The sequence below is a fragment of the Chamaea fasciata genome, unplaced genomic scaffold (assembly GCF_029207755.1).
Source record: "Chamaea fasciata isolate MVZ Bird 193981 ecotype frontalis unplaced genomic scaffold, bChaFas1.0.hap1 SCAF_23, whole genome shotgun sequence".
Lineage (NCBI taxonomy): Eukaryota > Metazoa > Chordata > Aves > Passeriformes > Sylviidae > Chamaea > Chamaea fasciata.
In genome coordinates, this window is record NW_027094108.1 from 4,920,248 (window position 1) to 4,935,930 (window position 15,683).

At 48.2% G+C, this 15,683-nt stretch overlaps 1 protein-coding gene across 2 annotated transcripts; it reads right to left on the bottom strand.

Moving 5' to 3' along the window:
- Nucleotides 1-1,507: 1,507 nt before the first annotated feature.
- DRAXIN (dorsal inhibitory axon guidance protein) lies at nucleotides 1,508-15,145 on the bottom strand. 2 transcript variants are annotated; one of them, XM_066203187.1, is made up of 7 exons: nucleotides 14,976-15,145; nucleotides 7,598-8,076; nucleotides 6,055-6,242; nucleotides 5,554-5,665; nucleotides 5,106-5,195; nucleotides 4,775-4,864; nucleotides 1,508-2,530 (listed from the first exon to the last, which is right to left on the bottom strand). In XM_066203187.1, the coding sequence occupies exons 2-7, from the start codon at nucleotides 8,058-8,060 to the stop codon at nucleotides 2,418-2,420; spliced, it is 1,056 nt and encodes a 351-aa protein (XP_066059284.1). In that variant the 5' UTR covers nucleotides 8,061-8,076; nucleotides 14,976-15,145; the 3' UTR covers nucleotides 1,508-2,417. The 2 variants fall into 2 exon arrangements, with proteins under 2 accessions (XP_066059284.1, XP_066059285.1); XM_066203188.1 differs by lacking the exon at nucleotides 14,976-15,145 and having other exon boundaries at nucleotides 7,598-8,114.
- Nucleotides 15,146-15,683: the final 538 nt, after the last annotated feature.

A 15,683-nucleotide genomic window follows, 5' to 3' on the forward strand; every position in this document is an offset into this window, starting at 1 on the left:
GCTAACCCTTCCTGCCCCACCTCTGCAACCCCACAGCAGAACTGACACTTGGTCATGGGCTCTCTTTCTGAAACTCCAATGTGAGCAATCAATCCAGTAATCCCTGACTTGACTGATAATAGTTAACTGAATTTTCACTGACTTTAACTAATCCCACCAATTAAGAATAATCTGTTCTTTATATTCAGAGTTAATAGCAAACTGAAGGCTGAAAAAGGAGGAAGTCTCCTTTTAGAGTCTAAAAGCTCTGACAAATTTCAGACTTGCTTGTATTTCACATGATTTGCAGAACAGTCTTGCCTCAAACTCTGTCCATGATCCTACAAGAATCCCATATGTAGTGTACGAGGCAAGGAATATCTGGATCACCAAGGATAAAGATTTCCTGCAAAATTACCTGCTCGCTTTCAGTTACACTGTTCCCCCCAGATGCTGGGTGCTACACTAAAGAGCAGTGTGATATCAAACCTGGCTTTGATAGTGCCTGTGCATGTGGTTCTCATCAGGGTCACAGAAACCAGAGGCTGAGAGCTCTGCAGTTGAATGTGATCAGTTAGGAGCCTTTTTCCCCTTTATGCTTCCACTGACAATGGCACTGGCAGCACCACCCACTATTCTGCATCTGGGCTGAAGGAGGGGCTACATTGCTCTCCCTGGGTTAACAAATTGAATCCTTGCTGCTGTGGCATCGAACTGAAGGCAAACCACCTTTCTTTACTTCTGTCTTTTGTGCTAAGACTGTCACGCTGTAAACGGAAATCTAAACAGCTACATCCAAGCCTGTGCTAGGTTTGGCCTTAGTGCTCCCGTACAAATTCCTCCTTCAGCAAGTGTGCGCAAGTCAGAAGTGAAATTGTATTGACAGCATCTCTCTGTGGCCATGACTGGGCACTCATTATATTAGAGATGCAAAGTGTAATGCTCACAGCCTTTGAGTGAATACACAATGCAAAGTGGCACCATAGCATAAACAGGATTGCAAACTGGAAGTTTGACTAAATAAATGGAACACAGGGGGTTTAGGGAAGCTGTGTAAAGAGGATTTTGCCCACAGCACCACAATTAATATTTCTGTTCCTAAAGACAGTGGTATACATCTCCAGGCTCTTGGATACAAAGAGCTTCACAGCTGCCTCCCCAGAGAAGTCAGGGTACTGGGGTGTTAGCAGTAGCAGAGAACATCTTCACCAGCTACCACTACTCCAGGTTAACACAGGTAGCTTTTGTTGTTTCAGTATATCACTGAAGCCAGTAATTAAGTATAAATATAAAGAAGTTTAAAACATCTGGCTGGCTACACTAGGCAGAAACAGTTATCTGCAATTTGAGTGAGAATACAGGCAACTTTGGGGAGAGAAATTTTTCTACCAGTAGCACAATTGTTCTGTGTGAGTACCTCAGGTCATCAGTGTTACCTGCTGACCAACCTCCTTATAGGCTTTTCTGGCTCCTCCAAATCCTTGGGTGCAGTCAAAAAGCAGAAGAGTTGCACAAAGTATATCCATCATATCTTTATTTACATATCACAGAAACACACATGCAACATGTCACAGGTTTTACTACAATGGAACAGCCTGTCCTATCTTCTGTTACAAAAACCTTTATTTTTGGCTCACTAGGAAAACGATCACTTCCCCAGAAAGCTCCTAAAAATAATTATTTAAATTAACAGACCTGGCAGGATAGCTAAATGAGTGAGAGCTACAAGCTGGGATGTCTTGCCACATCCTTGCAGAAATCAGGTGGTTCTCTGGAACCAAGAAAGGAAGGAAGGATGGAGTGGGATTGGATTGTCCCAAAGATGACAGGTAGGAAGTGGTAATGTGTAACAGCTAGGGAATATGTCTGGAGCAGTGAAAAAGACAGAGAGCAAGAGGTCTGCCGGAGGGTCCTCTCTGACCCAGGCAGGCAGCTTCCCACTGATCCACTTCCCATCTTTCATTCCACCTGGACACTACAAATTCCCTCTCCTCTAGGAACTTCAGTCCTTAAGGAGGATCTATCTACCTTTATTCTCAAGCAATAATTAAGGGATGAAGTTTAAGCTCATATCCCCTTTTCCCTGAAGGATCTTCCACATCTTGCCTCTCTTGAGAGGAGGAGATGAAACTGCAAAGCCTTTTCCTGCCAGGACCATCAGAATGGGAGTCATGATCATTGCTTACTAACTAGGAGAGAGAGACTCAATTCAGTGGCAGGAATGTGCTGAAGGAAGGGACAGGGAGTGCAGCCCTGCAATGGAAAAGGCTGATGCCATTCTATTTATAATGAACATGAGTTTCAGTCTAGCTGGGACCTGGCACGTTCAGAGCCTGCAGCTTCCATCATTTGCTCAACTTTTCTTCCTCTAATTCCCATTGCTAGGTATAAACAGTTTGACCCTAGCTCCTGACCATACAGGCAGGAGTCCCACCCTCCTAAACATTAATGAAAGATCCCTGCTCTCCGTTGGCTGACTCAGGCTCCACACAGCGCCCTTTCCTCCGCGTCACTCTTCGGTTACGGTGGAATTTGGCGTAACAGCGTAGCCCTGTGGAAAAGACATGGAGAAGTGAGGAGCAGGGCTCACTACAGCACTAACACCAAATATCTCTCTGTCAGATACTGTGGCACTGGGGACAGTCCCAGTGCTGTGTCAAATAGGGTGGCAGAGAAATGCCTCACACAGACAAGGCATATTGCTCTCTGGGCACTGGCATTCTGCTTAGTTCACTGTTCTGGTTTGGGATTCATTGTTCAGGCAGGTTTCACTGGCTTCTTGAAATACCAATGAATTATTCCAATTGTTTCCAGTGATTTTATGGAAGCCCTGCTTGGTTTCCCCCTATTACTTCCCATTACTGTCTAAGCAATCTCTCCATTGGGAAATTACTGTAGACTTAATGTGCAGCAGCAATGACTAGGGGCCTCCCCTTGCTATTTATTTCCCTGAAGCTTGAAGGGAGAAGAGACTTTGAAGTGTTACTACTGGGAGGTCCAATCCAAAGCCCACTGCTCATCTCCTTTAATTTCTCTGTTTTAGATGTTCTCTGTTTTAGATGTTCAATGTTCAGGGTCTGAGAGAAGCTAGCTAATATGGGACAGGTGAGTATGAAGGGGAAAAAAAGGTCTTTTATTTGTAAAAACCATGAATACATATTCTCCAGTGGAAAGTAACGGGAGCCTCCAGACATGGTGACTACTTGGTTTCTGGCCCCAAGAGGTAGATTTTATGGTGTTTCTGTCTGACTTTGTTACACCAGAATGCATAGCTACTTGGGCCAGACAGGACACAGCTTATGGGTAAATAATTCTCATGAAAACCCTGATTTTCAGTAGTGCAGAATCTCGTCACTGGGGTTGGCAGGAGCTGATTTGATCATTCTAGAAACTGCAGCTCTTTTAACTTCCAGAGCAGGCAACAGAGGATTTATGGCTTTTGTAATAAGACAGCTCAAAACTGTCCTTGGTAGTACACTGGAGACCCAGGTGATGTCACAGAACGGTCTTTTGGAAATATGTCCCTGGGCTACATTGAGACCAGTTACCTTAAAACGTTGGGTTTGTGCCCCTCATTACCAATCACACCAGGGCAATCTGGCCTCCTAGGAGGAGAACATGCTCTTTTCAGAGCTCTGCTCTTATCTAAGCCTCTTGTGTGTCTTACCTGGATCTTCCATCTCTGGATCTTTTCTATGCTACACAGGATGGACTTTTGCTATCAACTTGTAACTAGCTGAAGGATAAAGCAGGGCCTGGGGCAGCCTCATTAGGGATTGCAGAAACACATTTCTAGGCTAATCTATCAGAAAGTCATCTCTGATTAGGATCTTGTGGTGTTACACAACACGCCCAAGGTGAAGACTATCATTTAACATTGCAGCTCCAGGAAAGATGCCCATTTAACTGGGTAAAAAGTAGGCAAACAGCCTGGTCAGATCACTGGGTACCTAATGCAGGTCACAAAACTTGGCGAACAGTGTTTTGTTCTGGCAGGCAACACTCAGTGCCTGGAGCTGATCCTGAACACATTTGGACTAGAAGAGTGCCTTTTAACACCTTCATAATGTACCTGCTTAGTAAAGGCTGCTGTGGATTCTTCCAAAATAGTTTTAAGAAACAAAAGCCTGAGTCCTTCCCACATCTACTAAATTACTGCAAGTTCAGTTGAAATTAACTTGGGAAAGTCATGTTAGGCACAAGGTCATACAAAACAGTGTCTGTGATACTTGAAAGCACCACTGAAATGTTAATATATTAATGTAAATAATGTGGCTTCTTCTGTTAGGGTGGTAGATATCAGGAGTCAAGAAAGAAACAAGAGAGAAAACAAGATATCCGAGAAGACTCAGTAGTCACACTGTGAGTCAGTGGCAGAGAGAGCCCAAGAGCAGGAGAGCTTGGCTCCTGTTTTCAGATACAAACCACTATTCCAAGTCAATGCTACAAAGTCGGGGAGTGTCTTGGGGATGGTTTATATCTCATAACCATGTTTGCTTTTGTTTTTGTTTTGTGTCCAGAAGGTTTCTGTGGCCAAGAGAGGGCTGGCACTGGGTTCTTGGTTCTGTTTGTTGCTGTTACCATTGTGGTTGTTTGTTTGTCTTCTTATACATATATATACTAGTAAAGAACTGTTATTTCTTTTCCTGTATCTTTGCCTGACAGTCCTATAATTTCAAAGCTATAATAATTTGGAGGGAAGGGGGTCATATTTTCCATTGCAAGGGAGATTCCCACCTTCCCTGGCAGACACCTATCTTTTAAACCAAGACAGGGAGCAAAGAGCAGGACTCACCTTCAGTGCACATACAGTCATCATAACACTTGTTGTTAAGGCCTCGATTGTGTGGTTTGCAGAGGTGTTCACGCAAGTCACAGCAAGAGCCTGCAACACAGGACCAGGGGTCAGCACAGCTCAGGTATCCCTTACCTGTAGCACTACTGACACCCATGTCAGCTCCATTTTACAGACATCATCTGGTCCCACAACACACCTAGAAAGCCTCTGCCCTTCCCTTGCATAGCACTTCCTATCAGTAGTGGAAATCAGGGTGCATGTCGCAAAACCTGGGCTAGATTTCAAACATCTCATTTTGGAGAAATGACTCTGCCAAGCTGATCCTGACCTGGGAGGCAGTCAAGGTGGTGATCACATGGCTCTCCTTCAGCTGTCATGGTTTCATTTCCACTGTTGGGGCTCTTACTGCGGCGTTTTTCTACAGGGGAAAAAAAAAAAAGATGTTCATAGAAAATTTCATGCCAGTGTTTTCATTCTGGAGAATATATTGTTCCAGGGTAAAAAGAGCCTCAAATTTCAAGAGTTTGAACTCTAAACCTTCATAGTCTAATCTCCCTATTTCTCAACTCGCCCATTTATCATTTTTCCTCTTCCTTCCAAATATGCATCCAAAATGAGAAACGTTCTGAACCTGAGCACAAAACTCAATCACCTTTATCCTGCTTCTCTCTTTCCCCACCACTATGATCTCATGTCCTTCAGCACATCTGTGAATACTAACCATAGACAAGCCTTACAGGATGACTTTTGGGAAAGAGGACAGGGAGGTTTAGCACCTTTCTTTTTAGCAGATGGCCACATTTCTGGTTTGAGATCCTCATAATCGGTCCAGTCAAAGAGTGCCATATCCAAGGTGGGCATCACATCCCCATCTTGCCTGAGGCGGGCCTGCAAACCACAAAAAAAAACCCCAGACAGACAACAGATTACACTTCTGTAGAGACATCGAAGTATTTGCAAATTTTTCATGGTGCTTTTACACATTAAAAAGGCTTTATGATTTTCCCTCCCCAAGTCCACTCCTGTCTTATTCACTCAGGATTCCTGGCATTTCATTTTCAAAAGCAAAGAGCGGTCCCTTGTTGAGGCTGAAGCCAAGGGGGAAGTCTCCACTGCTTCTGTGTGAGAACAAAAGGTGAGCAATGAGCATTAGGACATGTTGGGTCTTCAGCCAAGGGCTCCTACTGTCTCTCTGGTCCTTGAAACTCAGTGAAGTTGGATAGCTGAGGGAGAGGCAAGGCTTGGAGGTACAGAACAGTTCCCAGCTGTCTCTTTACCTGTGACCGTGGTGAAGTGGCTGGAAGAACAGGAGGCTCTTCTGTGGAAACAGCTGTGTCCAGTGCACCAATGAGGAGCATGGTGGGAGTCAGACTTGTAGCTTCCTCTGCCTGAAGATTTTGAAACTGTTCTTCAAAGCTTTTGGGTTTCTTGTACAGGGAGCTTGGCCCAGCATCAGGATTCTTCCCTGCAGAGGGCAACAGGTACAGTGGCATTACCTTTCTCATCCCTTTTCTCCATGTGACAGATTTGAATCAAAGGAATTCATGTTTCATCCAGTTGCCGACCACTGTTCCATGACCCTGAGCCACTGTTTATACCACTGCAAAACACAGTAATGAGCTATTACAGTGATAAAGCACATCCAGAGTATATGCAGCTTGATTTTTGCAAGCTTAACACATCCATAATCCCACCTTCCTGAAGACAGGTCTATTGCTCGTTTAAGAAGCAAAACATGTCTTTTTCTGGTCTCAAGAGTACAAAATGTGCCTGTTTAACCATTTTTAAACCAATGAATTAAGCTGTTGCAAATATCTGTGAATACATTCTTACTTGATTTTAGTAGTGAATTATTTCAATTTAGCTCAAGTCAGGACGTACCTAACTTGAAATTATCTTCACAGATATAGCCCTCTTCTTCATAAGCATTAATTTAAATATAGACCTTAAGTTAACTGCAAGAAATAAGCCCAGTCTGTAGTCTGCAAATATTGCTTCAAACCAGCTTTGTTGCATACTCTTCTATACTGCTAACACAAGCTGTTTAGTCAGTCCCCTGAAAGAACAATACAGCTTTTCTTACTGGGGCAGGGAGGAGTGATAGATGGAACTCAAGGATGTGACACCCAGGTTGTTACATTGTGGATTGACACAAATTGCCTCGCTTTAACAGAGCTCAAGGTTTACCACACGGTACCACAGAGCTCATACCACAGAGACACACCCACAGCTTGACCTGCAAAGGAAAGCAGTCCCAGACAAAACCAAGCAAAATTTTAAAGTTAGCAGTGCAATTTCACATATGCAAAATCTGATATTTTTGTTGTTGTTGTTGTTCAGCATAAACATAGAAGAATACAAGCTCTGTTGAGAAGAAAATAGTCTTCACAGCAAAATAAGGGGGTTGTGTTTTTTCCAATTCTCATCATTTTTTGAAATCAGTGGAGAGATTGAACATGGCTCAGACATACTTGTTCTTAAATTGAGCCATTTGGTAAAAAGGAAAAAAAAAACCCCCAAAACCAACAAAGCAGGCCAACCCAAAAGAGCCCCTCAAGTCTTAGAGAATCTCAAGAGTGCCTGCAAGACAAACCAGGTCATTTTCACAAAATTGCAGCCAGCACTAGAACTCTCTGTTTCTGCAGTTCCCCTTTCTTCTTGTGCCTCTTTTGTTCGGCAGATTTCTCCCCAGAGCAGCACACACTCCACACCCTCCACACACCCATGTGGCTCCACCACAGCTGCGTCTTCTTGCCCTCACACAAGAGACGCTCATTTCCAGTGACACAACAGCCCCAGCTTCCCTTGGAGCTCAGATACCTCGCTGGTGTTTGAGCCTGTCCCTGCGGCTATGTCGACGATGCTCTCGGTTCTGCTTCCTTCCTTTCTCAGAGCCTGGGGACTGGTTTTCCCTCTCAGGATACAACAATTCAAACCCCAGGAACACGTCCTTATTCTGTTTCAGGGCTGCTGGCTGTCCCTCTGGCACCAGCTCTTCCACAGCTGAAGCTCCGCTGCCCATTTTGAGGGTCTCTTCCCCAGCCGGCTGCCCTCTTGAAGGCGTGGCATGGACCCTCTCCTTCTTGGCCAAGCCTTGCCTGTGATGGCGCCCAGTTCTGGGCTGCTGCAGCCACATCTCTTGGTTCTGAAGGTGGTTGTTGTTCTCTGGGGCATTTTTGAGCTTTGTGCCAGGGTTCAGGGAGACTGCAAGACTGATGTCAGAAAGAACCAGCACGCACAGGAAGAGGAAAGAAGAGAAGGTGGAAGAAGTTTCCATAATCATGGGTGCTCTGTCTCACCTGCAATTAAAAAAGAAAAAAAAATAAAACAACCAACACTTAGGAACTGTAAAGGCCATCAAGATTCAGTCCTAGGACACTTAGATGGAAGCCATTATGGTGTCCTGAGCTGGAAGCAAGTTATTCCCTCTGCTTATCTCCTCTTCTCTCAGCCCTGGTTACAGCAGCTGAGACACATGTGCAGGGCCTGCAGGGCTGAGAGGTCCCAGTTTCATGTGCAAATGAGGCCATCAATCAGTAGGACACTTCCCTTTGATTCCCCACTAGCCCCCCTACCCTCCTATTCACAGCCCACCATCTGAGGGGCTGGGGGGGCTGCCTCCTGCCCACAGCTCCTAAGCCTGGCACAACACCAGCTGCCCAGCCAGGGCTGTCTGCTGCCAGGTTGGCATCCTGGGCCGGGGCACTGGCCCCTCCTCACAGCTGGGTTCCTTGCAATGAAGATGTCAAAATGAACAGAACTGGGGGCAGATGGTGGCCTCACAGGACCAGCAACAGCCCTGAGCAGCTCAAGATAGAGACTTCCACTCATGCTTGCATACTGCTTCAGGGTGGCTGAAATTGGTCAAAGAAAGAAAAAACACTGGAGATTTTGTGCTGATACCTCATGGCATAGCAGGGAAATAAAAAGGCTGTCAGCAGAGCAGGGGATGCTGGTCGAAGGACCAAGGGGCAGAGAGGCAGACTGAGGTTTCTTTAGCTTGTCCCACTTTCCCTCCTTGATCCTGTACAGGCAAGGGTGTCATTGGGAGGGTAATTTAAGTCCCAATTGAGACCATTAGGTGTCCACCAGCACAGTGGCTGCAGACTGTTCTCATTCATTCTGTTTCACTGTCATATTTTTGAGGGTCTTCTTTCATCCTTGTGTTCGTGTTACAAGACATGGCTTTGGGATGTTGCACAAGTCAGAGCATTCTCTAATTAAGTTATTCAGTCATTCTCCCCTGTCCTTTCCCACAAAATGGGGAAAGGGGAATTGCAGCATTTCTAGCGCAGCTTTTCCAGACTGTCTCTCTCTCTCTGAGCAGCATGAAGACATGCTTAAAAACAGTTCCCTGGGATACTGACTGCCAGAAAACCAGGCCTGTGCTTACATTTGAGAAATACTGTCACACAGTTACAGCCACAGCTTTTCACTCAACCTCATCCCAGTCTTTCCTGCACTTCAGCCCTTGGCTGCACCTGATTTCCACCTGTTCACCAGGAGAACCACTTTGCTGCTAATCACAAGGGCTCATATTCCCTCCTCCAGGTGATTTTCTGCTTGACCAGTGTGTTGATTTGGCACAGACTGGTTTTTGGTAGTGGGGAGGGCCACAGGGGTAGCTTCTGTGAGAAGCTGCTAGAACCTTCCACCATGTCTGACAGAGCCAATCTCTGATGGCTCTGAAGACGGACATGCTGCTGGCCCAATTAAAAAGGTTGGTAACACTTCTGTGATGCCATATTTAAGAAGAAAATCAAAACAGCAAGAGCACAAGTTTTTCCAGGGGTGCCGAGGCGCCACGGCCAGGGCCCATCTTGGCACGGCCCATGGTGAGCCACATTGCCTGCCTGGCTGCCCTCAGCCAGCCATGTCACAGGCAAAAATGGCAGGGAATGTGGCTTCTCCTTGTCAGCCCCTGCATGGAGAGAAGTGTTAAACAGTGCCAGCACCACAGTGGGGCTGATGCTGCCCTCACGATGGTGGCAGGGCCGCCGGGCCAGCTGTGGAAACATGGCGAGAAACTCCCCGACACAGAACCCAGACGAGACCAACTTCTCAGCACTGCGAGATCCTGCAAGAGTTTTTGAATTGGTGGAACTTGTTGGCAATGGTACCTATGAGCAGCAGTTTTTCTTCTAGTCAGAGAAGGAAGTGAGTGCATGTGAGGGAAAACAACATGGTGGCACCAAGGTCAGTGGAAGAAAAGGAGGAGGAAGAGATGCTTCAAATATCGGAGCTGAGATTCCTCTGCAAGCCACGGTGAGGACCACGGTGAAACAAACTGTCCCCTTGGAATGCATGAAGTCCACGGGGGAATTTTGAGTCAGTGGAAACTCTGCCATCACAGCAACCCAGCATCCTGAAGTTATGAGAGAGATGCCTTCATCCTGTTAACTGAAAAAACCCTGCTCTTGCACTCACCAGCCAATCCTGCCTTTCCAAGATTCCTCTCTGTTGCTGTTCATAGCCTGGGAACTTGTTTTCAGTTCAGCCATTCCCTGGAAAGAGGCAGGCAGCACAGGGGCCTTCTTTTCACGCAGTTTTCAAAAAGCAGGTCTTTCTACTGGCCATAAAAGACAATAAACTGTTCCTTGAGGAGTGATTTAGGAGGCACTGGGAAGCTCACTTGCTGAAGGCAAAATGCTAGAAAATAGTATTTTATTGGCAACTACCTGGAACAAAGGAAAACCAGTCTGACAGCTAAATCTATTAAGAAAAGCATTTGAAGTTCTTCTTCAAAACTACTGGAACAAATAGCAACACCCCTGCATGGGGTCATTTGCTTTTTCCTCAGACCATAGGGTCTTTGTTTTTTTCCCTAGGATTTTTTCTTTAAGAACCAGAGCAAACCAGCTGGATTAAGACATCACTCAGAACAACTCAAAGAGCTCATCTTACCTTTTCATCTGTAGGCAAAATACCAAGAGGAGAGAAGAAGTGCAAAGAGAATGCAAGGGTGTCTCCAATCTCACTCACAGACATGGCCCTTTGATGGTAAACCTGACAGACACATTCTGATTTTCAATGGGAGCTGGGAGGCAGCTAAATGCTGCAGGGCAGTTAAACAGAAGGTCTGCTTCAAAGCATAGGGGGCATTTATTTAAGCTGCCCAGCTGTCTTGTTGGCATGAGCCAGGGTGAAAATGCAGGTGGAAACACAGATTGCCTCATCTCTTCACTGGCAGAGTGGGCAGGTTAACTTGCTGTGTTACTGTCACTGAGAATCTTGCATTAATAATGCAGATAAATACCTGTGCTACACGGTTTCCAGGGGAGACCTGAGCTGTTTGCTAAACCAGACCAGTGCATGGACAAGTTGTGGGTTAATGCAACACTGCTGTGCTAGAGGCAAAGCAGTCCCAGCCTTTTCCTAACCACTTGTTTCCATGTCTTGATCTATCTTTAATTCCAGAAATCTCTTTGTGCGTCCTTCATTTTTCTTACCCTACAGAGTACACACTTTAAAAAGACAGCTAGATAACACAACAGCATCCCTAGTTCTCAGTGCTCAGGTTCCTCAATGGCTGAGCACTAAAGTAAGCTTCACTCTCTTTCTAGCAGGACCACAAAAGAAGCCCATGCTAGCTCTGGGCTCACTGATGTAGGTGACAGCAAGGTTCTAACCCTGCTGATGCAGCCTGCAAAGGATGAAATTCTAACTGAGACACACACCAGGCAGAAAGAAGTCTGGCCTTGTAAGGAGCTGCCTTTCCTAAATTGCTATAAACAAACACACACGTTACAACAAAGCCCAGAATTCCTTCTCTTCTTAGGGTTCATATATTAGTAAGGGAAATAAATAGAGTATGTGCCAGGTAAAGCTGCTCCTGTAGTTCTTCACAACACCAGACCTACATCCTTATTGCTGCACCCCTCTTCCTGCACTGCCTTATAGACCCTCAGAGTTACAAGCCAGCTGGGGTAGCAAATCTGCCTCTCACATGAACATATGTACAGCAAAGAGCTGCCCAGAGTACAGACTCAGGGCTGGGGAGTGAGTTGCAGTGCTGTTTTCCAGCCACAGTTTCTGATCCATTTTGGGTTAGTAGTGGATGGTTACAATCCTGTAAATTAAATTGAGGGGAGGGAGGGTTGCATCTTGGGTAACTTTCCCTGTGGGAAGTCTCCTTCTCTGGACTCACTAATATAATTGCTATTTCTGTGCTCTCTGCTCGTAATCCTGCAATGCAGCCATGCACTGAACAGGTACACAGAAATTCATGCATGTTTTCCCCCTATAAACACAGTTGTGCCACCTTGGCTCTGAAGTAGACTCTGAAACTGTCCTTGGTGTATTTGTTCTGTATTTGGCAAAGCAGGAACATCAGATGATCTACATTCATTCACATATCTCACTTAAAACATGACATCTGACAGTCCTAGCTTTAACTTTTCATGTATGTTCTTCATGTCACAGCCAAGAGGAACAAAACCCTTGAGTTGAGAGACTGTCAAGATCCTTGATACGTTTAGTTTGCTCAAGGGCTGAACCAAGCTGGACCCAAACACGTGTGCTGGGCCAGATTTCTTTTTGGCTCTGATAAGCTCAGAATTTGGCAGGCATTTGTTAAGATTTCTTGGACTCCAGACAACCCCAATCTGCAGCAATACACAAAGAGTATGGGCATCTACGTGGGTGTTGTGTGTATGTGCCTGTGTGGCAGGGATGACAGACAATAAACCCAGCTTTGTGTGCCAGGCTCCCTGTAAATAAGAAGCCATGGGGTGATGGATGGGCTTGAGAAGGCCTGGAGCAGAATGGATGGGGCTGGGTCTATGGTGGCTGACATGCAGAGAGCTGGCTGGAGCCATGAGGATGGCATTGTGCAGATAAATGAGATTTCGCTTCCCTGCTAGGTCTCCTTCCATCTGTTTTTCTGTTTCTGGAGGCAAATGCTGGGAAGAAAAATTGCCAAGAGACTTTTCCATTTCTAAAAGCTCAATTCCAGCTTTCTAGGGTCTCCCAAAGCAGGCAGGTAACATTTGCCCTTGTCTTTTCCTCTCCACGGCAAAAGTACTAACACTTTTCTTCTTTCCAACACTTCCTGCATACTCGATCTGTAAAGAATTTCAATTGTTTTTGCTGTTGTCCCAGACATCCTTGGGATGACAGAACAGCAGAATTCCCTGCGCACAGATCTTCAGTCCTTTTGTGTTCCTTTTCAGAGCTGCCTTGCTTTTTAGGTTTCCTGTTTCCATCATCACCATTCCTCCCTATCCTGCCTTTCATACTTATCAGACTCAAAAGTTTCCTTGTCCCTCATGACTGTGATGCAAGACATTTCCTCTCTGCAGGTATTCAAGGTACCTGAACCGTGCCACCCCCCGCCCCCTTTTGCCCTATGAAACATCTGGTTCCTTCACTTGTGCTGTTTTCTCTCACCTTTGCTATCCCCAGGCAGCACTCCGGAATAGAAAGGGCCAAATTCAGTAATGTACCAATTGCATTAGTGGCACAAGAGACAGGACATTAGGATTCAGCTTTGCAAGGCATTAAGTAGGAGTAGTAGCTGCCCCTTCACAAAGCCTCTCCCTGGGGCAATTGGTATTCTGTGACCACCTGAAACTTGATTCACTCAACATTAGTTGCAGGGCTGGAGCTGGGACTCCCCTCACCCATCAGTTCTGCCTGACAGCCTGTGCTCTGCCCTCCTGATCAGGACAGAAGTCATCTGTTTACACAGCACAACCCAGGAAACTCCCTCTCCTGCAGCCCAGGCTTGTGAGCTGCCCGAGTCCCTGCTGAGCTCCAGCACCCTGGTTTTGGTCGGCACTGGACACCTTCAAGTCACTACACGGCCCTGGCCACAGGTGTGTGACCCTTTCTCCTGAGCCTAGCCCAAGCTGCCCTGAGAGCTTCCCAGCACAACATCAGCCATGGACAGCTCAGCCCAGCAAGTCACTGCAGGGAAGGCAAAGAGGGGCCCATGAATGAATATGTAGTACCCTCTGCTCTGCTTCCCTCTGGGACTTCACAGTGCAGCCATCACAGGCGACCTGCTATCAAACAGAGTCTACTCTATGCAATAATGAGACTAAAATAGCAATGAGCCTGAGATTAGCATCCAAGATATAGCTGCTTGCTGTCAGCATGGCCGAGAAGACTCTTCAGTTTCACACACAATGCCAGGTGACAAATGGGACACAATCAATAGGAAAGGTCATTGTTCACCCAGCTGGGAAGTACTTGCCAGTGTTAAGGGGAAGAATGGGGCAGGTTTGCCCTGATCTTCGCTGGGAGGGACACACGGATGTGTCCTGACTGGCAGAACAGTTAGGATATGCTATCAACATTCTTCCTTGCAAGACATTCTCACTTTGAACCATGTATATAAAATTAATGCCTCCTTCTTCAAGGGAGAGGAGATGGGAATACAAAACCACTTCCATTAAACCCTCCAGCTGACAGAAAACTTCAGGTGTGAATTGGATAAGTGTCACTTAAATTCTACGTGATGAATTACTAGCTGCAATAAGCCATTAACTGATGCCAAATTGATTTAATTCAGAAATGAGACCTCACTTTTATCAACAGAGGAAGAGCAGAGAACAAGCCGCGGGTACCCAGGGGCTCGGTGCACGGCAGCGCACGGCTCTGTAAACACAATGACTCGGTGGGAAAAGCTTCCGTCACCCCTCGGCATCTCTGGCTCGGAGCCGGGACATACCCCTGAGGTGCGCGAGGGGCTCAGGCCCCGCGAGAGGGACGGTGCCTCTGTCCGAGCCGACTTCGCTTCCAAGAGATATCCTGGGGAGCGAGTTTGCAGGAGTGATCCACAGTGGGGCGGTGGGACGTGAGCCCCAGAGCCCGTACCGCACATCCCTGCGGGGCACACGGCGCAGGGCACGGAGGCGACCCGTGCGGCAGAAGAGTCCGGAGCCCGCTCCCCAGCACGGGTGACAATAGGTCTGGCCGAAAGCACCGCGCCCCGGCACCGGCGCTGTCCGAGCTCTGTGCTCGCTCGCACCGCTGAGCGATGCCGCCGTGACCGGAGCTCCGCGCGCATCCCGACGGCGGCGGGACCGGGGATCCCCGTCACCCCATGTCTTTGTGTCCTCCGCGGCTCACGGAAAGTGGGAAGGTGTCCCCCACTCCTCCCCGGTCCCTGCGACAGCAGAGGGGAATCAGCTCGGCGGAGCATCCACCGGCGGCCCCGGGGCGGGGTGAGCGCGGCGCGGGCAGCGCTGCCTACCTGTCCGGAGGTCCCGATCTGGCGGAGCCCGGCAGGCTGGGCAGGGCAGCGCAGGGCAGAGCTGTGCGAGCGGCGGAGGGGAGGCAGGTCTGCGGGGGGCAAGGGGTGTTCAAACCCGAGAGAAGGAGGAGGAGGAGGAGGAGGAGACAGGGGGAAGGCAGTGGGGGAATGTGGAGAGGAACCGGGGACGTCGGGAATCCCGGGGGACCGGGGTGCATGGTGCGGGAGGAGGTGGGGCTGGGAGGGGTGGAGGGGCTCCGGGCGTACGGGGGGGCACAGGGGCAGTGCAGGGACATGCCAGGGGAGTGTGCTGCGGGGGTGCCCGGAGCTGAGGAGGAGGTGGGTGCGAGAGCGCAGGGTGCTGGTGGCAGCAGCGGTCCCCGCCCCGGGCACGGACGGGACAGACAAAGGCCGGAGACAAAGGCGTGGCAGCCCGAGGGGGAGGGAGCGGGTGAGCCGGTGAGCCCCGCTCACCTGCGCGGTGGGGCGGGCTCCGCGCTCCCGCGGGGTTCCCCCGCGTTATGGTTACGGAGCGGGAGAGCCGCTGGCGGCTCAGCGTGCCCCGCTGCCTGCCCCGAGTCCCCGGCCCCGCCGTGCCGGGGGAGCTGTGGCGGTGCCGGGACCCCGCGGGGGCAGCGGGAATAGCCCCGCTCCCGCTCCTCCCGCCCACCGGGGGGCGCTCGCCGCCCCCGCCCTGACGTCACCCGC

What these genes read in the sequence shown, in the direction of transcription:
- DRAXIN (XM_066203187.1), bottom strand. Translation starts at nt 8,060, where the DNA reads ATGATTATGGAAACTTCTTCCACCTTCTCTTCTTTCCTCTTCCTGTGC. An exon ending in CCACCTTGACTGCCTCCCAG is followed by an intron (nt 4,865 to 5,105) that starts GTCAGGATCAGC and finishes CCTGTGTTGCAG; the next exon opens with GCTCTTGCTGTGACTTGCGT. An exon ending in TGACTGTATGTGCACTGAAG is followed by an intron (nt 2,531 to 4,774) that starts GTGAGTCCTGCT and finishes TCTTTTCCACAG; the next exon opens with GGCTACGCTGTTACGCCAAA.